A 27016-nucleotide genomic window follows, 5' to 3' on the forward strand; every position below is an offset into this window, starting at 1 on the left:
GCCCTGGCACCCAGCGAACTTGGATGGCTCCATGCGATGTCGTCAGAGCTTGGAACTCGAGAAAGACGTTTTGAGAGGATTCAGAAGGAGTGCCTCGTAGACACGTGGCGGCTGCCAGGTTATCTAGGCAGATGAATATATTCTGTGTTGCTAATTCTCGCAGGTTTAGAGCAGCCTTCAGGCCCTCAAAAGCCCCGGCAGCTTCAGCATCGAAAACCTCAGCAGGTCCGAGGCGACCTGATCCGTCAAAGATGGGGATATTGTTGTTTATATTGCGCAGTAGTGCTGGGTGAAAATGTATTTTTATGAAACTTGGTTGTTCATTATTGAGCTGAGAGTTATTCTCGGGTTTATATCTCTAGATGATTGTATCTAGGACTTTGAACTTTAAATCTAGGACTTTCAGACTAACAGTCTGAATCCTGAAGGGAAGGGGATTCCCGGATTTTCCAACACGCCCCCATCCACCTTGTCTTCAGGGCACAGAGTCATCGTGGACTTCAGTACTCCAAATAATACGACCTGCTTCCTCGATCGGACATGCACTGACTCGAATTGCTTCTAGAAAGTGACCGTGGCTGACGGCGTTCAATGGTTTAGTGAGTCCGTCTGCTACCTGCTCATGTGTGCTGACGTATTGCACATCAATATTCCCGGCTTCAACTTCTTCTCGGATATGGTGCTCGGTTAACGGAATGTGCTTTGTCCGTTGGTGAAGCTCAGGGTTTCTGCATAGCTTTAGGGAACCCTGGTTGTCGCCGTTCAGTGGGATAGGCATATGTAGCGGAAGGAGCAGTTCAGAGAAGAGGTTCCTAGTCCAGGCCAATTCTCTGGCACACTGGGAGAGTGCTGTATATTCAGCCTCGGTAGTCGATAGTGCCACTGTTTCGTGCCGTTTGGCCCTCCATGAGACTGTAGATCCTTCAAGTTGAACAAGCCATCCAAACGTCGATCTTCCCGTAACAGTGTCGCCTTTCCAATCCGAGTCGGCCCAAGCTGTGATGCTCCAAGCGGATTCAGGATCTTTCTTGACGCCCCCAAGCACCAGGCCGTGGTCTCTTGTCTGCTGTAGATAGCGGAGACCTCTTTTGATCATTCGTGAATGTGTTGGTGATGGATTCGACATGTATCTTGAGAGTACCGAGAGTAGGAAAGCTAAATCGGGTCTGGTTTGGGTCATTCCATACATCAGCGAGCCGGTTTTCGAGCTATAGTCTTCTCGTTCTTCTGGAGAAGCCGAGTCGCCATTGTCTCTTGGTTGCAGTGTCGAGAGTGAATTTCGCTCCATCGGGGTCTTGACCGGTCGACAATCCTCTAAGCCGAATTTCTTCAGTATTCTGGTAAAATATGCATCCTGGGAAAGGTAGATCAGCCTTGAGTTCCTGTCTCGGGTTATTCTTACTCCAAGAAAATGGCTGGCGGGACCGAGATCAGTCATTGTGAAGATCTCTCCCAGGCGGGCTTTGTACCCTTGGATTGCTTCCTTGTTGCTGCCCATGATGAGGAAGTCATCCACATATGTGATGATGATCACTCCCGTTGTGGGATTGTGATATACGGCCGTGTCAGACGTTACTTGTCGAAAGTCAAGGGATTCCAAGGCCTCCTTCAGCTTCTTTTGCCATTGCCGAGGCGCCTGTTTGAGTCCATAGAGGGATTTGATCAGTTTGCAGATCTTCTCGGTTGAGAATCCTGGCGGACGGTCTTCTGGGTGTTGGTCGAAATACTCTACAAGCCCTTCCGGCATTTCGATGAAGACTTCTTCCTCGAGGTCCCCTTCCAGGAACGCCGTCGACACGTCCATCTGCTCAATCTCCCAGTCAAGACAGGCAGCAACGGTGAGGAGGATTCTCCAAGTCGCCGCTTTGGCAACAGAGGCAAAGGTCTGGTTGTAGTCAAAGCCGAACTGTTGTTCAAAGCCTCTGACCACCAGCCGCGCCTTGAACTTGTCGAGGTTGCCGTCCTCGTTTTTCTTGACCTTGAATACCCATTTGACGGTAAGTGGCCTATTGTGAGCTTGGTTGCGGTCCAGCATGCGCCAAGTTCCTTTCGTGAGGAGACTGCGCAGCTCACTGTGTATTGCTCTGAGCCAATGCTCCCTTTGCGGACCTTGAAGCGCTTCAGTCATTGTTTTGGGCTCAGTGATCACCTCTTTTCGGAGATCGGGCAGCTTAGCTGATGTCATGGATGTTGTCGTCTGTCCATGCTGAGGATTATGCACCTCAGCATGCTGAAGATTGTTCACTTCAGACCTTTGTGGCCTTGGAGTCTTTGTCTGCTCCGTGACGGACTGTGGCCGGCTTGAGATGGGAGCTCCGTTCTTGCGGATTTCCGGCTCAACATCATGCTCAGTTTCGGTCAGGAGTTCTGTCTCCCCAACCTTTTCGTAGAATTGTACATTTGCAGAACGGACGATCTGATGTCCCTTCCTGCGAGAGGGCACCCAGCAGGTGTAGATCTGTGAACCTTCCATGCATAGGTAGATTCCAGCCTCTCCTCTTGGGCCAAACTTGTGTGATCTCAATCTTCGTTCCTGCGGTATGTGTATCGTGACTTGTGAGCCGCAGATTCGTTCTCCGGACAGATCCGGCTTGTTGTCTTGTCCGGGGAAGGCCTCGTTGAGAAAGCTTTCCATGGGAGTGAGGCCATCAATTGCCCTGGTGGCTGTCACGTTTGTCTTGCGCACCATATCTTCCAGGACCAATGGCCAGAGCTCTATCGGGATTCTTTCCGATTCCATGGTTGCTCTGACTTTGTCAAAGATGATGCGGTTAGAGCGCTCAGCAACTCCGTTAAATTCAGGAGTATATGGTGTCGTCTTGATGATCTTGACGCCGTGAGTGTACTCGAGGTTTTTGAGAGACGCACCATAGAGCTCAGAGCCGCCATCCATTTGGATTGCGTACACTCGGATGCCATACTGAGTTCGTATCTTGGAGATGAGCTGGCCTAGAAGTTCCGAAGCCATCCCCTTCCTCGTGAACGTGTAGGCCCATCTCATTCTATGCCTGTCATCTGTGGCAATCATTCCCCATCGTTCGCCTCTAATGCCCGGTGGATTGACTTTGAAGGTGTCAACATGAATGAACCCGGCCCTGGAGGCTCGTTTCCGTTTATTTCGCGGAGTCCATCGTAGGGCCTTTGCGATGTCGCAGGCGAGGCAGTAATTGAAAGGCTGATGGTCGTGGTGGCCGTCACAGTACATTCCTCTGGTCATTTTGGCAGTCTGTGACACCTGATATGCGTTAACATGGCCGAGTCTTCGGTGCCAAAGGTCGACATTCAGGCATTGGTTTGATGAAGCAGTGTGATGATTGCATGGTTCTGGCTGGAGTTCCGAGACGGCCTGGTTTGAAACAGTAGTCTTTCCGACCTCAGTGTTCACGTACAGACCGTCCCTTCCTATGCGGAGGAGACCAAAGACATCTCCTGTTGGGTCGTACATGTCGTTCCCGTCTATCCAGCCGCCGTTCTTGTATAGCCTGAGTCCTGACATGACATTTACCGGAAACTCAGGGATGAACAGCGTGTCTTTGAGGTTAATTGTGACCTGCTCACCCCATTTGTTTATGAAGCAAATTTTGACTGTCCCCTTACCGAATGGGTACACCTTCCCACCGCCCGTAACGAGGACCGTTCGGGTTGCAGGCTGCAGTTCTGTGAATAGGCTTTGGTCGTTGCAGATGTGGACTGATGAACCTGTGTCGAACAGCCATTCTGCGGTTGAAGAGATGTTATCAAGGGAGACTTTACACGTCTCTGTATTGTCCATAGGTAGCTCGTCTGAGACGCTGTCTTCAAGAATCAGAAAAGATCGCTCAACTGTCATGTGATTTGATTCCTTGATATGGAGATTCTTGGTGCTGTCGCGTTGAAGATCATGCTCCATGAGTTCCTTGGCGAGACGGACTGCCCAGTCGGGTCGCTTATCCTTATGGGCGAACCAACAATCATTTTCATGATGTCCTCTCTTCTTGCAGTTCGTGCAGGTATGTTCCTTGTTCTTGCCGACTCGATGATTGGTTTCCTGGCTAGACTTGTTCGCGGCTCGCTGGTTCTTTGAAGATCCTCTCCTCCGGCCACTTGCCTCTTGCTTTCTTGCGGCCGGGCCCTTCCTTCCAGTCTTTTTACTGTGAGCCCAGTACGTGGAGGCAGTACCATGACTGTCATCATCATCTGATGACCTGTTTTCATCAATGAGATCTTGCTGCATTGATCGTAGTGTTGGCGGATGCTCCGAGCGTAGGAGAGCGCGCTGTCTGGCAGTCCAGTCAGGGTACTCGTTCTCGCAGGCAGTCAGATAAACAACCTTTTTGAGGGTATCTGAGATTGGTTCTTTCTGCTCGAGGAGAAGTTTGACGAGTCGTTCAAAGTCGACATTAAATTGTGGAATTGTCTCGTAAGAGCTTGTTTTGATCCGGATGAACTGGTAAAGTGTTGTCTGCAGAAGAACTGGGCCCGTGCCAATACAATAGGCCTGGAGAAGGTTGAACATCTCCTGGGGATTCTCAATCCCGACTAGTTGACTGAGTGCTTCTCCAGTGCAGTTACCTCGGATGGAGACGGCAGCTTTTGCCGCCCTGATCTTTTGATCCATAGTCTGCTGTTCCTCGGGAGGGTAATCACCAAAGACAGCATCTTCGAGGCCATTGATCCGAAGAATGGCCTTCTGAGCTGGGCAATATTGCTCCCAATTGGAGGGGCCGCCTAGCTTGAGCTCTTGCGGAAGGAAAAGAGTATTCTTTCAGAGATGACCGTGGTACTGTCATACATTGAGGATGGTGTGTGGTCTTGACCTGAAGCACCAGGTTGCGACGATTCGGATGCAGGCGATACTCTGATTGTGTTGCGAGTTCGCATGGTGGAAGGTGGGGCTCGTCGTGACGTCATCTTGAGTTGAAGTTAAAGTTTGGTTCTTTGATTCAGAAGAGAAACCCGGTGTTTGCTAACCCGGGCTCATAACCTGTTGTTTATATTGCGCAGTAGTGCTGGGTGAAAATGTATTTTTATGAAACTTGGTTGTTCATTATTGAGCTGAGAGTTATTCTCGGGTTTATATCTCTAGATGATTGTATCTAGGACTTTGAACTTTAAATCTAGGACTTTCAGACTAACAGTCTGAATCCTGAAGGGAAGGGGATTCCCGGATTTTCCAACAGATATTGTTCTGATGGATGGTGAAGCCATAGCTGGCAGCCCCTTCTGAGGAAAGAGAGCCATCCGAGTATACGACCAAGGTGAGCGGGTCGAGAGACTCGACCCAGCGGGAAAAGGCGTCAGCCGATTTGTCTTTAGACGCTGTCTGCAGTGGAGGCATCTGTTCTTGATGGAAGCATCGGTAGACGAGTTTCGGCCGCGTGCAGGGTGCAAAGAGTTCGTTTGCACGTCGAAGGCGCGTCCTGAAGCTGCTCTCTGCCTGTGTTTGATATCTTCGTTTGATGAGGTCGTGGTAAGTAGGCTGTCGGGGCGGGCGCGTTCGGATCGCCAGAGGATGAGCTTCATCCAGCGATTTGAGTCGTGCGGAGAACCTAAGTCGCCTCGCGTCAAGCAATTGATCGACTGGTGGTATCCCGCTTCCTCTGTGGAGGACGGTGATGGGTGTCGTCTTCCAGACGGGAAGAATGGCCTTCATAGCCTGTTTCATGGCTTTTGTCATTATTTGCACGAGATGCTGGTTACTCGATGGTAGATCTTTCGTAGGATGGGTCCACCGCGGCCTGGTCTTGCCCGGGTACCACGCCTCGGAGCCGTGGAGCAGCACTGGCTCGACACATGCTCTGACGGCGCCTCGCACGGCGCTCGGCAGAGGGCCGTGTACCGTGTTGGTGAGCCCCCGCAAATGATAAGCCACTGCCTTTGCTTTGGCCGCCCACTTTTCGACATGAAGTCGAAAAGATAGTCTGCTATCCAACCAGATACCAAGCCAGCGTAGGGCTGACTCGGGATGTTTCTCGATGTCGCCGTGACGTACTGCCGGCGCGGTCCTGAGTTTGCTACGAGAGAAGTGCATGACTTCAGTCTTCTTCGAGTCAAAGGAGACACCGTTCGTCGCTCCCCAGCGCACCATCTCGTCGATGGCCCCGGAAGTCATAGCCGTAGTTTCGTCTACTGTGTCGCCTATGGACAGGATGGCCGTGTCATCAGCATAACCGAAGCGACCCTGAGGGTTTCCTAGTCGGTAGATTGGCTCAGTATAGAGTAGAAAGAGAATTGGCGATACCGGCGACCCCTGAGGGAGGCCGCACTGAAGGGGAGAAGAGGCCGTGACGGTGTCTTGGTACCTGACACGCGCAGACCGGCCGCCCATGAAGGAGCCAGCCCAACGAGCCAGATAGTCAGGCCAGCCTTGTTCGCGTAGACGCAGAACTAGCCTGTTGCACATGACGGTGTCGAAAGCACCTTGGATGTCCATTGTGACTAGAGTCGCCACCTTCTTGCGTGCAAACGCTTCTTCGATATCGTGGATCAGAGCTGTCACCAGGTCTGTCGCAGACCTTTTGGGGAGCGCTCCAGCTTGCTGTGGGTGCAGGACGTTGTAATGCACCGCTGCCCAGGCTAGGCGGCGTGCGATCAGTCCAGCGCTCGCAATAGTCCAGACCATTTGGACTGTTAGTCCAGACTGTAGATCAGGGCAGGGAATACGGACGCCCGGTGTGGACGCTAAGAACGCTAGGTTGTTGGTATGGTGTTACAAAACCAGGGCACCCATGATTGTTGCTGTACCAACCATTTTATTTTGGATATTTCCGATCAATTTATTGGTGCGATCCGATCAACACGGCTCGTTTCAAGGGACGCATCATCCTAGCCGTCAATCCACGAACGCCCGTCGTGGATTGATTGTTGATTTTGGATTGCAGTCTGGACTAATAGTCCAAATGGTCTGGACTATTGCGAGCGCTGGATCAGTCGTTCCAGTCCCTTGCCAAGACAGGAGAGTAGTGAGATAGGTCGCCACGCTCGTGGCTCTGTGAGGTCTCTGCGTCCCGGTTTCGCGATCATGACCACCTCCGCCTCCTTGAATGGTTTTGGATGATGGCCTGTGGTAAGGCATCTTTCGAAGAGACGACGGACGTGTGTACCGATAATATGCCATACTGCTTCAAGAAGTTTGACTGTGATGTTGTCTGACCCTGGGGATGTATTGCCTGTGTAACAAGTCGCATATTGCGCCTCCTCTAGAGAGATTTCGGGAGAGAATGGGATCGATCTAGGTGGGAATACTGGCGTCCATGCGTTTGCGATGTCGTCCTCCGCAGTTCTTCGTTCAAGCGTGGCCTGTCGGAGTGCGTTGGCTTTATCTATCTGGCTTTCATACACGACGTTATCGACCTGTAGAGGTGGCGGCTGGAAGGCTCCTGGGGACTTTAGCCACCGGACAGCTTTGAAAACATCGCTACTGCTGGAGAAGCCATCGATGAGGTTACGCCAATAGCGCCTCTTGGCCTGACGGACTACACGATGAAAGCCTCTTTTGGCGATCTGAACATCCTGGTTGAAGCCGAGCAGGTAGCTTCTTCTGATGGCTCGAAAAGCAGCCGCGGCGTCGGCGCACTCCTCCGTCCACCAGGGAGCCGGACGTCCGCCTTTCCGTGCGGGCCTCCCAGACGCTTTTGCTGCTGATGTTAGTAGACTCACAAGTGAAGAGGCAAGCTCGTCCAGCTCCTCGGGGGTCGAATCTGTCAGGGGTATTCCTGTAGCGCCAAGCTCTACGATCTCGACGAATCGTTTAAGCTCGTCTTCCGTCTTGACTCGGATCTTGGCCGGTTGTACCGGAGTCGATCTGATGTCAAGGAAGGTCAAGCTGAGCGTGAAGTGGTCGGAGCTAGTGGCGAGATGGTCCTCGACGGTAGCTTCGGCCAGTGGCATGTAGCATGCGTTCATCGCGTGTCTCGGGTGCGCTGTAGTGCTGCTGTATTCGTATTAGCATCTATCTTAGCTGTTGAGACCGGCGATGAGATGTCCTCGCTACGTCGCAATGAAATGGCTCACCTTCTCGTTTTCATAATGAGAAAGAAGGCAGTCCATTAGAAATAATGACTGTGAAAGAGATGCTTTATTGCCCTCAGCGCACAATGTGGCCCCATCAAAGGGTTGGAGAAATAGGTACGCTTTCTGAAGCAAATCCCAATCAGCCGCTGTCAATCGATTGTCTCCGAGGATCTGCTCGTGTTCATGCATGAATTGGACGATCTGCGACTTCTTTTTGAAAAGCTTATCGAGGACATGATACCATGAAGACCACCGCGTCTCATTATCGATCCCTAGTCGCAAACCGATTTCATCGTCCCAGAGCTGGCTATTAAGCGATGAGCAGCGTGCCCAAACAGCCAGACCGTGCAGTTTACATAGCGCAGGTATGCCATTAATACCTAGATAGTCCTCATCAACATCCGATCCCGAGAGACGTCTGCGTCTTCTATTTCTTCTGGTGGTGAGGGCTTGAGAGAAGCGAATTAACAGGTCTTCACTAGTGACTTCAGATGCGGCTTCAAGTGCGGCGATGAGGGCTTCATTCGATGACCCGAGAAGGAAGGCTTGAAGGGAGAGATTGATGATGTGGCCGATGCAGCGGATGCGGTGTTTTTTTGGGGTCATAGTCGATCTACCACTCATCATTAGATTAGTCCGTCAAAAACGGCCGCCAACTTACATTAAGATTCTCTTTCAATCGACGTGCTATGGACTCCAGACATGTGTCGTTTGACGTAGCGTTAACCCCGGTGTGATGGCCGAGTTTTGGCATGATTCCGAAGGTCTCGAGAATACTAATAATGAGATCAGCTTGCCGCTCTCCAGAGTGGTTGCCGCGACATTCCGGTAGCCCTAGAAGTGCCTTCTGCAGCTGATAATCCTGATCAACCCAGTGAGCGCAAACAGCCAGTAGCGCATGACGATGTGGCGATGTCCAGAGATCGGTGGAAATGTGAATAGGCGAAGACGCGATTGCTAGTTTGCCTTTGATCTGATCTCTATAGAATACGTGATTTTCCGCAATGTGACGCATGGCCTGACGTCTGGACGTGATTAATTGATCACCGATGGTCGGATTGCATGCCAAAGCGAGATCCTTCAACTCGTTCCATTCAACAGCTGAAAAAGGAGCTCTCCGCCGTGTGAGCAGTCCTATAACAGCCTCATTGTATGCCTGCCGATTGAAAACCTGCCGAAGACTATCCGGTGTAGGAATAGATGCAAACATGGCGGGTAATAAGCGTTGATTCGATGATATCGGCGAAGGCGGCGGCGGCGGTCGAAGCTGTGCAGCATGGCGGTTTTTGATATGCTGTACAGCTGTTGCTCGATGCCCATGACTCCATTTAGGGCATAATCGGCACACATAAAGCACAGTGCCTTTGGTCTTTCGTTTGCGGCCGGCGGCAAGCGGTTTATTCTTATCTGGATACTGCCGATCCATAATAGAAAAGAAGTTTGAAGGCAATTGATCAGATGTCTGAGAATTAGAGTCGCCGATCGATGATAAAATATCGCTTTCTGAAGCCATAATGATGGGTATGAGATGAAAACTATAATACAAAAAGTTTCTGTTATTTGTGATGTCTGGGGCGATAAAAAGCTGTTACATTCAGCGATGAATTGATTTCCATAGAAGCTCTTGGTTCTCTATCTAATGAGTGGAAAATAGGTCGGTTTCTCATACCTAGGGTGAAGGGCCTCCGGAGCCGTTGTGCTGAAGAACTTGCTTTTCGGGAAACATCGATGACACCAACTGCTAACCGGAAGTTCGGACTTCCGACGCGCCAGCCAGCAGCCTTTCTGAACGGCTGAGAGACCTTCCTTCCGGTTTGATCAATGTATGACCTTTTGGTCCGTTTGATGTGACAAAAGCAATGAAAAAAGTTTACTTCAGTTATCCTGTTTATTCTGTTATTCCGTTATAACAGATTAGTGTGAGAGCTTTAACATGATAACAGAATAACAGAATAAAAAAATATTAACATGTTATACAGAACAAGCAACAGAATAACAGAACAAGTTGCCCATGTATGGGGCGACCCTAGATTTCCATCTGCGCCCGAGTTCCTCACAGCATACGTGCCCAAAAAAAAAAGCCATATAACACCAAAAACATACCATTCAGTCCCATTAAAGGGTCTATGAACCAGACCCCATAGTTTTCTTGATATCATCTCAATTATCAAAAACTCCCTAGCATAAGAACTAGAAAAACATTATGACCTAGACGTTCCATGGATGTCACTGCATACAAGAGAACCCGATCCATCCTTGGAAACGGGACAGGGCTCCCCATGTGCCAAGTATCACGAACCATGTGCCGCTGGTTATTGATTACATTAGGGCCAGCTTCGCAAGTGACCTTTTCGGGAAGGCAACCTTGCGGGTCGTGTTCAACGTGCGTCTGGTCAAACGGAGGACCTACTTTATGGTGGGAAGAGAAGATTCGGATGCGGAGGCTGAGGTCCACTTTGGCGACGTGGATGAACTATTTTACGGCTTTTGGGCGCAAATAGTTATTCTGGATCGCAATTGTAAGCATAGGAGTTTTTGATAAGTTCTCAGACGGAGGGGGCGGATGGTACTCACAGCGTCATGAAGGAATGGTATTGTGTGTTGCCAATCTCTTTCCGCACATCAACCAGAAACGACTTGACTTGATCTGGAGACCAGCCTAACGCTTGCGTAAAAACAGGCATTGTTAATGGCTCAAGAACAAGCAGCCAGTTCTGCGTCATTAGATGGCCTATGCGCTGCAACTTTTTCCCAGGATAGCACGCATTTGTCGGCGCGCCGTTTCTGGTCTCAACGATATGCTTAAAGCCTGTTTCCTGTAATAATGGCTTGAACTTATTCGGGTAGTATAACGTTGTACCAAAACTGCGCATTCCTTGCTCTAGCAGATCATTCCATTTGCGGAATGCGGTGCCATCTAATGAATGATTTGGTGACTGTAGAATTGCGATCCATTCCGTAAATTCGACCCATCCTCCAGGCTTCAGGTTGTCGAAAGTCGATTGGATTAACTTCTTCTTATCCTGAATATCGCCAAGTTGTCGAATGTGAATAAAATCGAAGTTACCGCCGCCGGTGAAGTCCCAATCATGCGTAATATCCATTGTCATAAAGCTACAGTTAGATCTGGTATAAGGCGGCTGGACCGGATTAATGTCCACGCCTAGAACGGAACAGTAAAGATGTTTTTGGGCTATCAACCAACGCCACGATTGTTAGCTTCAATGGCAATGGCACAGAAGGAAATGAACGGGAAAAAGACTTGCCAAATTCCTAAATACGGCAAAATGGCAAATGTTAATAAAAGATGCAAATCATTACATTCGTTCAATGATAAGAACTTACCAATGCCCATGCTCCAGGGCCAGTGCCGACATCAAGGACCCGCCTCGGCTTTGATGAGATAGGTGCTAAATGAAGCTGCCCTTCGAAGACATCGATGATGACGGTGTGCTGAATGACTGGCGCAATCTGTCAGCAAGCACACAAGCTAAAGAGTAGCGAGGGGGTGGCGCGCCCGGGGCCTCAATCCATACCATTTCTGGCTTGTTCTTGCTAAAACGAAAGCACATTAGCACACGAGTAATTAAGATACGTGCTATCGAAGAGTATGATTGATGGGTGAGACGGGAACATACCTGGCTGTTTGGCAGCAAGCCGTAACCTGTAAATTGTTTAATTAATTCTCGGATGCCAATGGCTTCTCAGAACCGGGAGACGGACGAACAGAGGATTTGTTGAACTTCTTCACGAAAGATTGAAAGAAAAGTTTGGAGCGTGACCCGCTGGCCCGAGTGGAACTACTTTGCCAAGTCAGCATGAGCAAACAGATGAACCAATCAGCCAATCTACCAATATGGTAGGTGATATTCGCCGGTAATGAAGAGATACTGAACTAATAGCAGCATAATGGGTAAGTCTTACCGTTCCAAAGGCCGATAACTCGTCATGTATTCAGCTGAAGAATCAGAAGAATCATCTAGATCCTCCTTGGGCCGAAGACTGCTTGGCTGATCAACGGCATGGTCTTCAATCGTAGGCTATTTCTCAACAGTCAAAACGCCATCGAATCGCAATTTGGCTCAGGGAATTCCCACATCATCAACTCCGGCCCTTGCAGCCGCTGCCGGGGAAAGCGTTTGCCGGTCCCATCCGCCCGAGCAACGTGAGCGGACGCTTACGGGTGTGCCAGGGATACTCCCGCTCTGGTTTTGGTTTTGGCTGTCGCTAGACACGCTCGAGGCATAGTTCAGCGAGGAGGCGACGGTGAGTGCCGACATCAAGGTTTGCGCAGCGGGCCTTGTCATGGCTGATGACTGCAGAACTAGGGAGTCGGTGGACCCGCCACTACTTCTCGTTGAACTTGGGTCGTGCCAATTGTCCGTTGCGTAAGCCATTTGTTGTAACGAGAGTGAAAAATAAAAGAAAGAAAGAAAGTGAGAAATGGAAAAGAAAGAAATGTCGGTAGTTAGGCCTTCGCTGTTCGATTTGCTACAGGAATTATATTCGCGGTTCCGACGTCGTCGAGTCAAACTTATCGAGCTAATGGGTCGGAATGGATGGGGTCATGTTGCTCTTCTATAATTTTTCCCTGCCGGTTGGTACTGAATCCATCTTTGTCTCGTTCTCTCAGCGGTCATCCGAGTCTAGCCCTGTCCGGTTAGCTCAGAACCCTCTGCGTGTCTCCACTAATAACGGATCAGGAGGATTCTCGCTCGCTCTAGCGCAGTTTAGAGTTTAAGGACGCGTGCCCTCGGGATCCCAGCACGCGCAAATCAGATCCGCTGCGAAAGCTCACCGCGAAGCGGAAGGAGACAATCCATCTCACAGCTTGGTTATACTCTACTGTGCCGTTTCTTGCTTGCCGCTGCTCTGGCGAATCAACAATTGATAATCTTTTTTTTTTGTCTTTGTACAAGGTCATTGTATTTCCATCCTCTGTAGATACGAGCAATGTCAATTATCGTGCGGGAACTTCCATGGAGCCTAGTGGCATGCGAGGCGTCTGTGGCGTCTAATGGCTTCATCAGATGCCGAGCGACTGACTAGTAATACTGGTAGTAAGCGGCTGGAGGGCTGAACAGCCAACTTCCACAATGTGACGTTGAGACCCCTGACATGTGTCCCGTCGCTCTGGCCCCGTCAGTAACGATGGGCTCCCTGTGGGGGATGCTGTTGAATAAGTGCTAGGGTATCACGTGCAAGCAGGGATGTTTCAGATTACGCGCCAAAATGGCGACGCCCTAAAGGGGCAGAGTTTAACAGAACACAACATGAATACACCAATTCACATCAATGAACCGAATACACGTAATGTCTGACACCAACAAGCTCATTCCAAAAGCTTTGCCCTGACTTGCTCGTCCTTAGCATCGATCTCAGAGTCTGCTGCTCCATCATTCTCTAGCGGCGGCTTCGACCGCCTCATACCCCTGACTCCGCGGACAGTATAGTCGAACAACTCTCCCAGGGGCAGCCATAGATGGCTATGAGGTGATGCGGGGGCGCCTCGTAAGAAGCGGCACCTTGTCCAAAGAGTGGCCTCACCGTCTTCTCTCGAACCGGAATCCCGTGACCCAGGGTCCTCGTAGCCCCGTTCTGACGAGGGCAGGCTGGCGATCAATTCAATTCAATTCAATTCAATCACACAACTGGTGGACGAAAGATCAACTAGTGAACCGTGCGAGCGTGCACGTCCCATGAAACGCACCGTGCCCACCCCTGCTTCAACTCAATCAACGCCTCAGATTGAATTGATCGCCACCCTGGACGAGGGTGTTGGGATTTTCCTCTGAAGTCTGCCGAAAATCCGCCCCCAGCCACCAACCCCTCTATCTCCCGGTTGATCCAGAGACACATAAGACATCAGGAACCCTAGGTACCATTAAGAGGCGATTTGAATCAAATCGCCCACCAAAACGGGGTTACATGATGTAGAAATTTGGTTCATATCGCTTTGGTCGAAGTCGTATAGCTAATTGGCTGAAAATTACCCCAGCTCCACATTTGGGGTTAGCTAGCGTCAGCTTGGGGTTAGTATCTCTTTGAGCGGCATAAGGCTCCGGCAGGTCACTCGCCCCACATTGCTTACTAACAACACTAGTACCTGCGGGGTACGTGAAGTTCTCGTCAGACAGCTTCTTCATTCAACACAGCCAAAATCATCAAAATCCTCATACAAATTGACCCTAATGCATCTTAATTAAAACGATGAGCTCCCAAGAGATACCTGATTATATAGATGATCACAGCTTTGATACCCTGCCTTTGAGGGCGGCTGATGACCCCACCGGCGTGCCTATTTTTCCGCCTGAAGAGGGCTGCGGTGATGATTTTCAACCTTTCAACCTAGAATATCGTGATTTCAAGATCAACCCTCTACCCAAGGAACCACTTGAATTATTCCAGCTTTTCGTACCTATTTCCCTTGTACAGTCATGGATTAAATACACCAACAGCTGGGTCGCTCACTTACTTAAAAATGCCGTTATTGACAACTGGAATACCCCCCTTTCCAAACAGTCCCGCATTCTCAAGTAGGAAGGCATCTCCACCGCAACAGCTTATGTATGGCTTGGGGTCCTTATTTACCTAGGAATTCATAGGGAAATATCGATCAAAGACCATTGGAAGTCCCCTAGCCTAGGAGATCAGCGCCCTCTTCACTCAATCATCAAGTTCATGCCGTTACGGAAGTTCGAGCTGATCACGAGGTATTTCCGCACTTTTGACTACACCAAGCTCGATGTGAGGGATGAGAGCGACCTTCCAAAGACCTTCCAAGCGGCTGAAGAGTGGTCTAATCACATACAAAGCGTGTCTATCGAGCTCTATTCTCCAGGGACTAACCTCACTGTAGATGAGTGTATGATCCCTTTTACAGGCAGATCAAAAGAGACAACAGTCGTCAAGAATAAACCCACGCCCGTGGGGTTCAAAGTCTGGGTTATCGCCCAACAGGGCTTCTTTCTGCAGTGGCTTTGGCACGTGAAGGCATCACCATACAAGGCTGTTATAGTCGAGCTACCTACACCAACGCCGTACGGCAAGAAGGGAAAGCTACGGACCGAGATTCCTCTCAACAATACACAAAGCGTCGTGGTTCACCTACTAAAAAGGCTGTCAACGCAGACACATTACCTCTTCACGGATAACCTCTTCTCGTCGCCGCAGCTCTTCCGCCTTCTTCGGCAGCTTGGCCACGGTGCCACAGGCACGGCACGCCCTAACTGCGGCATCACCACCGAGATGAAGCATATAAAAGAGACCGGAAAAGCTCCTGACGGCATAGCTTTGCAATATAATGAGGTATATTTGATCCCGACACAAGATAAACAGGTATGGACAGCTTTACCTGTATTTCCCTTACTAATTTGTCCTTTTCCTTTCTCCCTAGGTCATCCAAATCGCTTGGAAAGATAGCAGCATCGTGCTCTTCCTTTCAACTGTGCTTAGCGGAGCCCCTCACGAGCGCACACCAAAAAAGAGGAAAAAGCCCGCCAAAAGAGGCACAAAGGCAGAGTCACAGCGCCTGCAGCAGGTCTTCAATGGTGATAGCTTCAAGATAATCCCTATTCCTACTGTTGCCGCTCAGTATAACGATGAAATGAATCACGTTGACCGGGGCGATCAGATACGGTCTTATACAACATATCAGCACCGATTCCGGCGCGGTCCTTGGCAAGCGTTGCTTTGGTCTTTCCTCCTTAAAGTCGCACTTGCGAATAGCTTCATTTTACAGAAGAAAACACGGCAGCCTCGTTGGAGGCCCTATAGCACGCTTAAAGCTTGGAAGGAGTGCATTTATAATGCCATTTTCAACAGATACGCAACTGAAAGTCACATAAGGAAGAGAGGCCGTACAGGAATGGAAGAAGACATCGAGGATACAGAAGCACGGCAAATTCACCTACAAAGAGATATCAATCATGTCCATCGGGGCATACATTCAAGCTGCCTAGCTTGCAAAGGCTTCCGGCAGGGTCAGGCCCGACCCTTTAAAAGGAAGAAGGAAAAAGGAGGTTATCTACAGCCGATATCAGGAAATAAACGAAGGGTGCAGACCGTGTATGGCTGCAAAGTATGTGATGTAGCTATTTGTAACACGGCTGACTGCTGGTACTTCTATCACACGCAAATTTAGGTGTGTGAGAATGTACTTCATGTAGCGCTCATTTTGATAGGTCCTACACCCCTGTCGTGACCCCGCCGGAGCTTTATGCCGCCTGAAGAGATATGTCGCACTGAGCGTGCTTAAAGGGTTAGAGTGAATATCATGAGCAGCAGCAAATGTGTTGATTGATGTCTTAAGTTATCTCTTGCGCGGGGTATTCCATCCCGCACAGTTACTTAAAGCATATAGCTAGATTACTAATGCCTACCCTGCGACAAGATAACATAGAGGAAAGGGGACTTTAATCAATCGAGAAAGACAACAAGACTACTCATCTCTTCATATTCTATCACCAAGATCAAAGAGGTGATATCGAGCAGCAATGGAGGATATTGTACAGCTCAATCAGGACTATCAGATACTGATCTGTCGACTATGTCAAGCAGCCGTTCGGCCCGGCGCTGGCATCGAGTCACACTTTCGATTTGTCCTAGTCCTACAGTCCAAAATCAATTGTTGTACAATTGATTTAATTTACCCCACTTTCCAGGGGGTTGACTTGGATTTCTGATTGGTGCTTGGTTACACGTTCAGGCAGGACAACACTTTAACAGCAGCGCGTCGAGTTTTGACTCCTGTCCATCAGGGTCTATCACGACGAATGTCAGATCTAGCCAACAATTTATGATTTTTTTAGCTCTTAAGAAGTATCCCTCAGACCATGGCACTCAAGCCTATGACGGAGCTCGGCCCTTCCAACCCTATATACCCGTTTATGCATCTGTCTGAGTATCGGATTCTTGTTTGTCAGAAGTGCCAACATGCTTGCTTGGCTAGAGAAGTTGCCACTCATCTTGCCAAAAGGCATCCTGGAATAGACCCAGGGCCCCGACGCAGGCTAGTAGAAGATACCAAAATGGTACCGAATGTGCTACAAAGTCGGGTCGAGCTACCATGCAGTACCCACCTGCCGGTCATACCCACCTACCGTTCAGCGAAAAAAAGAATTCCCCATACAAAATGTCTAACTTCACTTGCACAGTGCTTGGCCAAAATTGAAGTTATTTACATGGAACAGATTGTGTCTTACTGAGAGTTTCATGCTGTTTCATATTGGAATGTTCATTTGTATTTTACACAAGCAGTTTGGTCGCATGGCACTAATGTAAAATTTCTCAAAATGTCTCCTTCATCACCCAGCCTCCCCAAAATTTCATCAAACTTTTATCTATAGCAGCTTCCTTTAATCGCCTTGAAAATGCCTCAATAGTCTTATACAGAGAATGATGTCATTGAAGCTATACTGGATGTTACAGATAATCACCTCTTGCAGCACCGGGCCGCCCAGAAGCATGGAATGCCCCAAACCACTCTGTCTGACCGACTAAGAGGCCTACCGTCAAAGTCCGAGGTCACCCAACCTGCCCAGCTGTTATACAAATCCCAAGAGGCTAGATTAGTTGCATGGATACTTCGACAAGAGGCCTTGGGCTATGCTCCTTCCCACAGTCAAGTTCGTGTCACCGTAGCTGCCCTGTTGAGACAGCAGGGCCAGGAAAGGCCTATCGGTGTACACTGGCTAGTCAGGTTTATTAAACGCCATCCAGAGATCGATAAGAAGGTAGGAAAACGCCAGGAAGCTGCAAGGTTCAATTCTTTTACCCCAGTGGCCGTCAATTGGTACTTTAATATCCGGGAGAGCGAATATGGCTGGATCAAGCCTGAGAACACGGTTAATGTTGACGAGGGCGGTATCATGGCTGGATTTGGTGAGTACTGACCACTTCTGATACAAGACTTACTAATAAATTGCAAATCTAGGTTTAGATTCCTTGGTAATTGGCAGTAGCGATCCCAGAAGGAAGGCCTTCCTCAAAGGCTCGCAGTCCCGCACTTGGACTAGTTTTATCGAAGCCGTCACTGCAGATGGCCGTCTTCTAAACCCGGGAATTATCTTCAAGGGCAAAGAACTTCTGAAGCAGTGGTTTATCGATGAGTTTAACAAGATCGTCGACTGGTATTATATCACGTCCGATAACGGCTGGACAGACCACCATATCGTGGTCGAGTGGCTCAAGGAGGTTTATCTGCCCCAAACGCAACCAGCAGATGAGTCTGATGCAAGGCTTATCATATTAGATGGCCATGCGAGCCATGTATCTGTGGGTGTCTACCTGTTCTCGATCAGAAATACCGCTGACTGAAAATCCAGGATGAGTGGATGGCCACGTGTTTTTTGAATAACGTGTATTGCTGTTACCTGCCTGCACATTGCTCTCATGGCCTACAGCCACTGGATAATGGTGTTTTCAACGCATCCAAGGCTGCATATCGAAAAAAACTGCAGAAACTCACCAGCCTGACCGATTCTGCGCCGGTGGACAAGGTCAACTTCATCAAGGCTTATGCCAAAGCCAGGGAAGTGGGTATGACGAAGAAAAACATCCTTTCAGGCTGGAGAGTAACTGGAAACTGACCAATTTCACGACGGAAAGCGCTCATACATCCTGAGATTCAGCCGGACAAGAAGGAAATGACGCCCGGTCGGACGGCCACAGAGACGGGCAAGTCGACTCTGATCATACGCCAACGACCAGCCGCCACATCAGAGACCTGGGGAAGAACAAGAGCCCGTCAACAAGAAGGCGGTATTCTGTGATATCAAAAGGGTTTGAAGCCCAAGAGTCCAAGATCGCCTCTTTGAGCACCAGAATAGCCAGCTTGGAGGAGGAAGTTGGCCGGTTGAGCAGAGGCAAGAAGAGGAAGGCGATACCGAATCCCAATAAGAAATTTATGACGCTGGCAGAGGCTCTAGCGGCTGTTGACACTATTTCAGAGCCAAAAGAAGCAATTGAAGGGGCGGATGTTGTTGAGGATGTGATCGAGGTGTGAGGGATGGAAGAGGATGAGAGGTCAAATTCAGGGAAGGAAGAATTAGGTGTCGTACGCACCCGCACAGACCGTGAGGTTAAAAGGCCTAGAAAATACTAAAACAGATTCAATTTTGATCTGAATTCTAGTGATAAACTTATTTTTACTATTTTTATTACGGTTTTCCCTTGAGGTTAAAAAAGTGCATTTTGTATGGGGGATTTTTTTTTCGCTGACCGGCAGGTGGGTATGACCGGCAGGTGGGTACTGCATGGTAACCACAGCCAGCTTCCTGTCACCTAACTAATATTACGGGCGATTCTGGGACGTTCAAGCCAGCATCTTCCAGGTCAACATCATCATCCTCCTCCTCCAAGTCAACACTATTATCATCTTCTCCTGAAGGAGACTCATCTTTTTCCGCCGTTCCCTCCGCTTCATACACGCCTCTTTCTAACCTTTCTGTCATGTTCAACGCCTATATGGTCTTACCCATCTATGCGCGGAGGAGACCCTGAAAAGATGGTCCCTTTACGAGTTATAGGACCAGTCATCGGACTTTTGGGAAAGGCTGACACGACTCTCGGCATACGCAAGTAAGCTCCAGTGGACATTTTCGAGATATATAACATCATAGAGCATTGAGACCTCACTCAATACTATCCAAAAGATCTTGTAGCTCTCGAAGAAGAGTAACATTGTATATAGAATATCTAGAACCGTGTAAGGGTTCTGCTCAAAAACTAGACACCAGGACTGCTGCAATCAATCTTGAGTGTCACAGCTGGACTCAAGCCTCAGGCCATTTCCAAAACATGTTAGCACCCTCAATATCCGCCAAGGGGTTGCCCTCACCCTGTCTGGCGCTTCCGTACTGCTCGTCAAACCCGCATTTCTTATAGAACTCCTCTGTGCCAAAGGCACTAACAACCGAAGCGTAAATGCCTTCTGCCTTGGCCTGCTCGAGACCCCACTGCACAAGCTTCCAGCCCACGTTCCTCCTCTGAAAATCTGGACGCACTGCTAATCCTTCGAGATACCAGGACTCAGCGCGCTTTCCGCTCCATATGTCTTCGAAATGAGGATATGCCCGCTCTATGATATCCTCCTGCTTGGGATCGCTTGCACGATTAGGCCTGACCTCAACAAGCGCTTCCGTCGTGCCACAAACAAAGCACGAGGAGCTCTGGCTGCGGCTGAGACGTTTCTTATAAATAGGCTTGAGGCTAATGAGATGAGACACTTACGAGGATCCAAATACCAGCACTCAAGCTTTTGGCCCCCATCTCCCAGTCTTGCCCACTGAGCAATGCCGGCAATAACTTCCTGACCCTTCTCGTCTTTGGCTACAGCAACGAGCCATCGCGAGCGATAGTCCCAAAAGTTGACCCGTGCCCGTCGCAGCCAGTACAGGTGTACATCATCGGGATACTCGCTACGATGGGGGTGTATGAGCTCGCCAAATAGGTTATCCTTCCAAAATGCCTCTGACATGATGTGGGCAATCTCTGGAAGTTCGGAGTAGCACGCATCGCGCAATACAATCTCAGACATGGTTTTTGCACCCAGGACAGGTGATAAAGATAAACGTGGTGTGATGTGGAGTGCAAGATCTAGGACCCTTATATCTTCTGTGGCAATGACTTTAGATGGTCTAGACCAGGTAGTGTTTCAGCACGGGTGATTTAATGTGATCCGATTAGCCCGCTTCGATCCTTGCTGCAGGTCCTACACGGCCCGAAATGAGGTTGTTGGTTGACGGCTCCACCCAACAAAACTTGGCTACTGTTCATTTGTCTAAATCGCTATAGAATGTAAAAGCCAACAATCTATGAGCCCATGTTTTTCAAATCCCAAAATCGTTCTATCCAGTTAACTGCCAGCGCTCAGCGTCTAATATATTGGTTGTCGTCATACGTGACCTTCCATGTCACCTCCTTATTAATGATCATTTCTTGACTGCCAACCCTAGAGTTCCGCCCTTCCGATATATCATCCCGACTATTGCTGCCAGAGCCGCGTGCTGCCGTTGTTTGACTTGAGACCTGGTCCGGCCTCCAACTGTGCGGTTGGCTACGGGAAGCGCTATCAGATGTCGATTTTACTGCAGTTGTCACAGCAGCAGATGGTGTAACCCCAGAGCGATTACTTCTAAGTGACTGAAGTGCGTAGACGTTGCTCGATCCAGACATGCTGAGGTCAAAGGACACTGGAAATCCCATCCCTATAGAGAATGACTTTAAAAAGTTCTTCGGGTTAGGCACAGTGGCAGAAATGAGCGACCAAGCAACCATGATCTGTTGGCAGAGTAGGGCCTTTGTGACGGCGAATTGAGGCTCAGTAGAGGCTGGATTTGTTGCAGAATACGCCAGATGAACGGCTGAGAGGGCGATGAGCGGTATACGAAATGAGAAAGCCATAACAACCTGACACTTGCGGATGTATGAAATGTTGACGGACCAGGATAGTTGCAGTACGAGGAGCCAGGTAAGGATCTCGGTCAAGATGTCCATCGTCGTTATGACGGCCCAACGTGTATTCTTGTTATGAATTCTTTGGTTAGGCATCTGATGATGAGTCTTCAGGAGGTTCAAAGTGTTTTCATACCTGGTGCGGGCATTGCTTGACGTTATCCAAAGTCAACAAAGAATCTGCGCGGCAGTTCACAAGCCATGCCAAACAGGAGCCGACACCCCATACTACAGCGATTACCATGAGTCCGATGCAGACCGGTCCACTCTTCCCAGGCTTCGAGCCAATGATGCGTCGGATGAGGGCGAGGACAGAGCATTTGGCGAGACTAAGAGTTAGAAGGCAGAGAATACCGGCCGTTAGAGTTGACTGGCAGTGGCCGTGTTAGCTGGTGATAGCAGTAGTAGTACCGCATAAGGCTTACTTTCGAAGATGTCGCCCATTGTTCTGGTGTAGTGATAGAGTTAAACTTGCTGAGGCCGTTACTCAAACCAATAAAGACAGCAATTGACTGAGTTAAATGGAAGATCTGAGTGGTTAGTCTATATGTGGAGCGTTATCCAGATCTGATGGGCATCCTCACCATTGCCAAAGCAAAAAAAATATCATCGAAACCGAACTTGTGATACTTGATGTAAGTCCGTGCCAGAGCCACAAGCGTGCTGTAGATCAGCGACAAAATTGTCACGATCCACAGCTGACCGGCGTGGTCGTTGAACGTGACAGGGGAGAACCGATAGGAACCGTCGTTATCTGATGTCTCTGAATCCATGGCTAGAGACCATTGAGTCGGACTCGAGAAAGGTAACGAGGGAGATGCACTACACTGTTCAAGAGGCAACGGATGACTATTAATCTTTACTTTCATCCTTGCGGCATGAGTACCTAGGCGCAAGCCACCTCAGTGTTGGCAGATGTGAATGTTCAGGGCTCGGACTCTACAGCCACCAACGCCACAGGAATATATCTCCTAATTTCCAATCAGCCAACACCTTATTCTCGCAAAGGCCTGCAAACTTTAACTTTCAGTAGCGCAAGAGATTTCTGCCAATGATGCACCTAAATCCAGGGGATAGGGCATGGGTGCACCAACAGAGTAGTCAGAAGTAAAGTGCTTGCTATTGCGTACCAGAAGAGGCCGAATGTACTGTCGAAGCCAAGTGTCTCCCCAGTACCGTACCCACATCTGTTGGCTGTTGGCGCTTTGTTCATTGGTTTTGTGGCTGCTTACGCTTTGTTTGTTGGATCTGCGGCTGCATGGATCCATACGAGGACCCTGGACGAAATGAGGAGACATGAGCCCCCCATTTTGGTTGTTAGCTGAAACATGATGCAGATTAATATGTGAGAAGCAGCTTGTTTAAAGGTATCATTTGTGATACCCTGTTATGTAGAAAATGGCGTATTTTTTTCTTTGATATACATGTTACCTTGATCTACCAGGAGAGATATTCGACCAGGGTATCAGACCATCATAAAAGCCCGCACTACTGGACTGCCGAAGTCCGGGACGGCACAGGAGGTTCCCGTCTGGTCTAGGCCCGAGCGGACTGAACCCCTGTAGGATTGAAAGGTGCTGTACATAACAATTGGACTAGGATGGATATGCCGGCAACCAAACAAGCAGCTGTTGGATCGGATGTACACCTTGAAGCGCGTTCATGCCGCACTCCTGCATTCCTCTTACCGAGCCTTATTTGCCTCCCTCTCTGCTTTTTTTCTTGTCCTTTACTTTTCTTCCATCTGGCTATGCCGTCAAAGCAGTCAAGAAATACCGCCAACATGTCAATTGACGACGACAAGAGATCCCTCAACAACCACGATGCTCCAATCGGCATCAATGACAATGTCGACGAGAAGAAAGGAACTGCGGCCGATCGCGCCGACATGTATCGTATGGGCAAAACTCAAGAAATGACGGTTCGTACCAATACCTGTAACCTTTTTGTCCTGGGCTAACGCGACATCACCCAGAGAAATTTTCGCTTCTTGTCCATCTTCGGCTTCTCCATGATTCTAATGGCATCTTGGGAATTCTCTTTAAGGTAAAGGATGCAGATAAAAATGTTCTGGTCACCGGTTGGCTAACGAAGCCTGTCAATTAAAGTGTCTCGACTATCGGACTCGTCAACGGCGGCACTGCTGGTACGATCTGGATGTTCTTTGTGTGCTGGATGGGATTTTTATTCGTCAACACTTCCATGGCCGAGATGGCTTCCATGTGAGTATCCTCCCAATACACAACATGGGGTCAGATTGTTGACGCGAACTTTGTGCAGGGCACCAACGACGGGAGGACAATACCATTGGGTTTCCGAATTCGCGCCACCAAAGTACCAGAAGCTCATCAGCTATCTCATGGGGTGGATGTGCGTACTTGGCTGGCAAACATCGTGTGCATCCTCTGCCTTCATCACTGGCACCCAGATTCAGGGCCTCATCGTTCTGAATAACCCAGGTTACGAACCCAAGCCATGGCACGGCACGCTACTCACCATAGCTATAGCTGCGTTCTCGGTACTCTTTAATATCCTCTTAGCCAGGAAGTTGCCATTGATCGAAGCTATTGTCCTGGTCATTCACGTCTTCGCCTTTTTTGGCATCCTTGTTACTCTCTGGGTTCTTTCGCCAATGGCTGATGCCAAAGCTGTCTTTACCCAGTTCAGCGATGGCGGAGGTTGGAATAGTATAGGAGGTTCGACGCTCGTCGGCATTCTTGCAGGCGTTTTGCCACTGCTGGGTGCAGATGCTGCTGTCCATATGTCCGAGGAGCTGCACGATGCGAGTCGTACTTTGCCGCGTTCGATGATCGTGACGACTCTCTTCAATGGTGCTTTCGGATGGATCATGGTTATCACATACTGCTTCTGCATAGGTAACCTTGAAGAGGTCATCACATCTCCAACAGGTCAGCCCTTCATGCAGGTTTTCTACAACTCGACGCAGTCAGTTACCAGTGCTACTGCCATGGCATCCATCCTTGTCGTTATGATTGCCTTCTCCAATCTCACCATGGTCTCTACATCGTCGCGTCAGCTCTTCGCATTTGCGCGAGATCATGCCGTTCCATTCAGTCCTTGGTTCTCCGAGGTCCCAGCGGGATGGGATGTCCCCATCAATGCCATTCTGACGACCTTCCTAATCTCAAGTCTTCTTTCCCTTATCAACATCGGCTCTGCTGTCGCATTGAACTCAATCACTTCTTTGGCGACAACAGGACTTCTCTCGAGCTACATGGTCTCTATCGGCTGTATGATATGGCGACGATGTAGAAAGAGCCCGCTTCTGCCATCCAAGTTCAGTCTTGGTCGATGGGGACTCACGATAAACATCGTCTCCGAGGCTTTCCTGGTCGTCATTTTCGTCCTGGCATTCATGCCTGGTAACCCCAACCCGACGGCATCACAGATGAATTGGAGTATTCTAATCTACGGCGTCGTAGCGTTGTCCTCTTTGGTATACTACGTCTTCCGTGGTACTCACCGTTACGAAGGCCCAGTCGCCTACGTCCGAATGCTTCAGCAGTAAGGGTCAACATAGGGAGTCTAGTCTTTGCAAAATGATCTTCTACATTAAAATAGTTAGTCTAGATTCGAATCTAACAATTTCCCGTATCAATTGCCTTTTGTGACTTGTTGGTGATTTGAACAATAAACCTCAGCCCTTGTTTTACCATGCCCATAGGTTACTTCGACTCGTCTAACCATGAAAGGCTTAAGCTTGGGGTTGGGATAGGGTTAGTATTTAGGATTAGGATAGGCTTAGTATTTACTATCTAAGCTTAATCTGGCCTAGTGTTTTCTACTAAATAAGACATAGCTTAAAAGCTGAGTGGAGAATTATAGAGATAAACAAGATAGAAAGAGATAAAAAAGACTTATAAGAGAAAGGAGAAGATATAAGAGAAAAAGCTAGGAAATAGACAAAAGAGAAGTAGAGATAAGAAAGGCTATTAGCCTTCTAGGAAGACCTTCTAGAGGTATTCCAGATCGACCTAGCTAGGTTCCTAAGGATATCTTGGGCTATCCCTTTGAGTGCCACAGCCCTTAGGCGGGGTCACGACAGGGGTACAGAGCCAATCAAGATAAATGAAACTAACAGTACTTTTCCACACATGCTAATTTGTATGATGGTAAAAGTCCCAGCAGTTTTGATTGTTACAAAGAGCTACCTTACAGACTTGGCAAATCTCTCACAAACTTCCGGTACCCTGCACGTACTAACCTTATGACTAAGCTAAGTGGGGCGAGTGACCTTCCTAAGGGCTGTGGCACTCAAAGGGATAGAAGCCGCTGAAGTCGCCCTAGCCCTCATGAGGGCAAGCCTAATAGAGGAATCTAGCTGGTTAGCTGCAAAGGGACCTACGAGCTCCTGAAGCTTCTTGTAGGTCTTGGCGGTCTCAAGGTCCATAAGGCCACCTGTTGAGATGATGAGGAGCTGAAAAAAGGCACCTAGGGACCTATATTTTCTGCGTTTCTCTTCTGCAGCCTCTCGAAGGGTGCTATAAGGGTCTTTTTTAACAGAATCCTTGGAGATAGCGACGATTTGGATATTATAGAAATAGCAGATTGTTCCCAAGGTAACTGCTAGGTCGACCCGGAGGCTAGTCTCTTTTTGGACCAGTGGCTCTTCCTCGACCTCGCTCTTCCTCGGCCTCTAGGCTAGGCTGGCTGCTTAGGGCTTTCTAAAAGGCCCTAGTTACCATATCATGCCTTGTAATCCATCTTCTATTTGCAGGCGATTTGGGTCAAATCGTTCACCAAAACGGGGTTGCGGGATCAACATATTTAGGCTTTTATCGCTTTAGTCGAAGCCGAATCGCTGATTGGTGCTTATGGTTAGCTAGCGCCGACCTGGGGTAAGGGTTACACAGCAAGGAGTAGCTTGTTGATAGACATATAAATAGACTTAAAGCGAACATCTGCATCAATCCAGCAATAATGGAGGATTGCATCCACTTGAACGAGGAATATCAGATGCTGTTTTGTCGGCTCTGTAAATCAGCCATTCGACCCGGCGCTAGCATCGAGTTGCACTTTCGACAAGTGCATCAGCTAAAAGGCAAAGTGCTAAAGGATATCAAAGACTGCTATGGTGTGATGGAGCTGGCTGACCCGAAACCCTCTGCATTACCGGCCGGTTTGGACAATTTCTGAAGCTCTTGGGGGAAAGAGAAAACAACCTCGATCCATTGCCGTTTCGGTTTTGATGCAAACCCTGTCGAAGGCTTAAAAAACGGCTTGCTTGACCGGCTGCAGCCACAGCAGCCCTTTCAGTGGGGTAAGGGGGCAGACTTCGACACATGCTCCTCCGCACAGAGGGGCTTAATAACGGGCAGCTGACTACGTAGCGGATGCACAGGGCCATCGGCTGTGCAGTGACATTTGTGACAAACTAATAAATGCAGGCAGGCAATTCGAAACGATGGGAACGAATGGGTAATCATTGGCTGTCGTATGTTCCTCAGTTGTGAGGTGACACGCCTACCCAGCACACCATGTCAGCATCAAGTCGTCGTTGGGCAGACCGGCCCGCTCCGCGGAGATCCTTGAGTCCTGACCAGATGAT

The 27016-nt window shown here is 49.1% G+C and overlaps 5 protein-coding genes across 5 annotated transcripts; 2 read left to right on the plus strand and 3 right to left on the minus strand.

Annotated features, from left to right (window-relative positions):
* Positions 1 to 10562: 10562 nt before the first annotated feature.
* FOXG_07260 (uncharacterized protein) lies at positions 10563 to 12299 on the minus strand (the record flags this gene model as incomplete). The annotated part of the gene is made up of 4 exons (XM_018385871.1): positions 10563 to 11155; positions 11631 to 11656; positions 11917 to 12032; positions 12174 to 12299. 4 exons carry the CDS (start codon positions 12297 to 12299, stop codon positions 10563 to 10565), a joined length of 861 nt encoding a protein of 286 aa, XP_018244616.1.
* A 5163-nt stretch (positions 12300 to 17462) lies between these two features.
* Positions 17463 to 18997, plus strand: FOXG_19717 (uncharacterized protein; the record flags this gene model as incomplete). Its single annotated transcript, XM_018399982.1, has 4 exons — positions 17463 to 17874; positions 17927 to 18267; positions 18396 to 18531; positions 18624 to 18997. 4 exons carry the CDS (start codon positions 17463 to 17465, stop codon positions 18995 to 18997), a joined length of 1263 nt encoding a protein of 420 aa, XP_018244617.1.
* A 769-nt stretch (positions 18998 to 19766) lies between these two features.
* Positions 19767 to 20530, minus strand: FOXG_07262 (uncharacterized protein; the record flags this gene model as incomplete). The annotated part of the gene is made up of 3 exons (XM_018385872.1): positions 19767 to 20097; positions 20148 to 20172; positions 20224 to 20530. 3 exons carry the CDS (start codon positions 20528 to 20530, stop codon positions 19767 to 19769), a joined length of 663 nt encoding a protein of 220 aa, XP_018244618.1.
* Positions 20531 to 20862: 332 nt separating this feature from the next.
* FOXG_19718 (uncharacterized protein) lies at positions 20863 to 22220 on the minus strand (the record flags this gene model as incomplete). The annotated part of the gene is made up of 4 exons (XM_018399983.1): positions 20863 to 21516; positions 21584 to 21817; positions 21873 to 21977; positions 22032 to 22220. The coding sequence occupies 4 exons, from the start codon at positions 22218 to 22220 to the stop codon at positions 20863 to 20865; spliced, it is 1182 nt and encodes a 393-aa protein (XP_018244619.1).
* A 1010-nt stretch (positions 22221 to 23230) lies between these two features.
* On the plus strand, positions 23231 to 24976 carry FOXG_07263 (uncharacterized protein; the record flags this gene model as incomplete). Its single annotated transcript, XM_018385873.1, has 4 exons — positions 23231 to 23368; positions 23423 to 23493; positions 23556 to 23669; positions 23728 to 24976. 4 exons carry the CDS (start codon positions 23231 to 23233, stop codon positions 24974 to 24976), a joined length of 1572 nt encoding a protein of 523 aa, XP_018244620.1.
* Between the last annotated feature and the right edge of the window lie 2040 nt (positions 24977 to 27016).

The sequence above is a fragment of the Fusarium oxysporum genome, chromosome 6 (assembly GCF_000149955.1).
Source record: "Fusarium oxysporum f. sp. lycopersici 4287 chromosome 6, whole genome shotgun sequence".
Taxonomy (NCBI): Eukaryota; Fungi; Ascomycota; class Sordariomycetes; order Hypocreales; family Nectriaceae; genus Fusarium; species Fusarium oxysporum.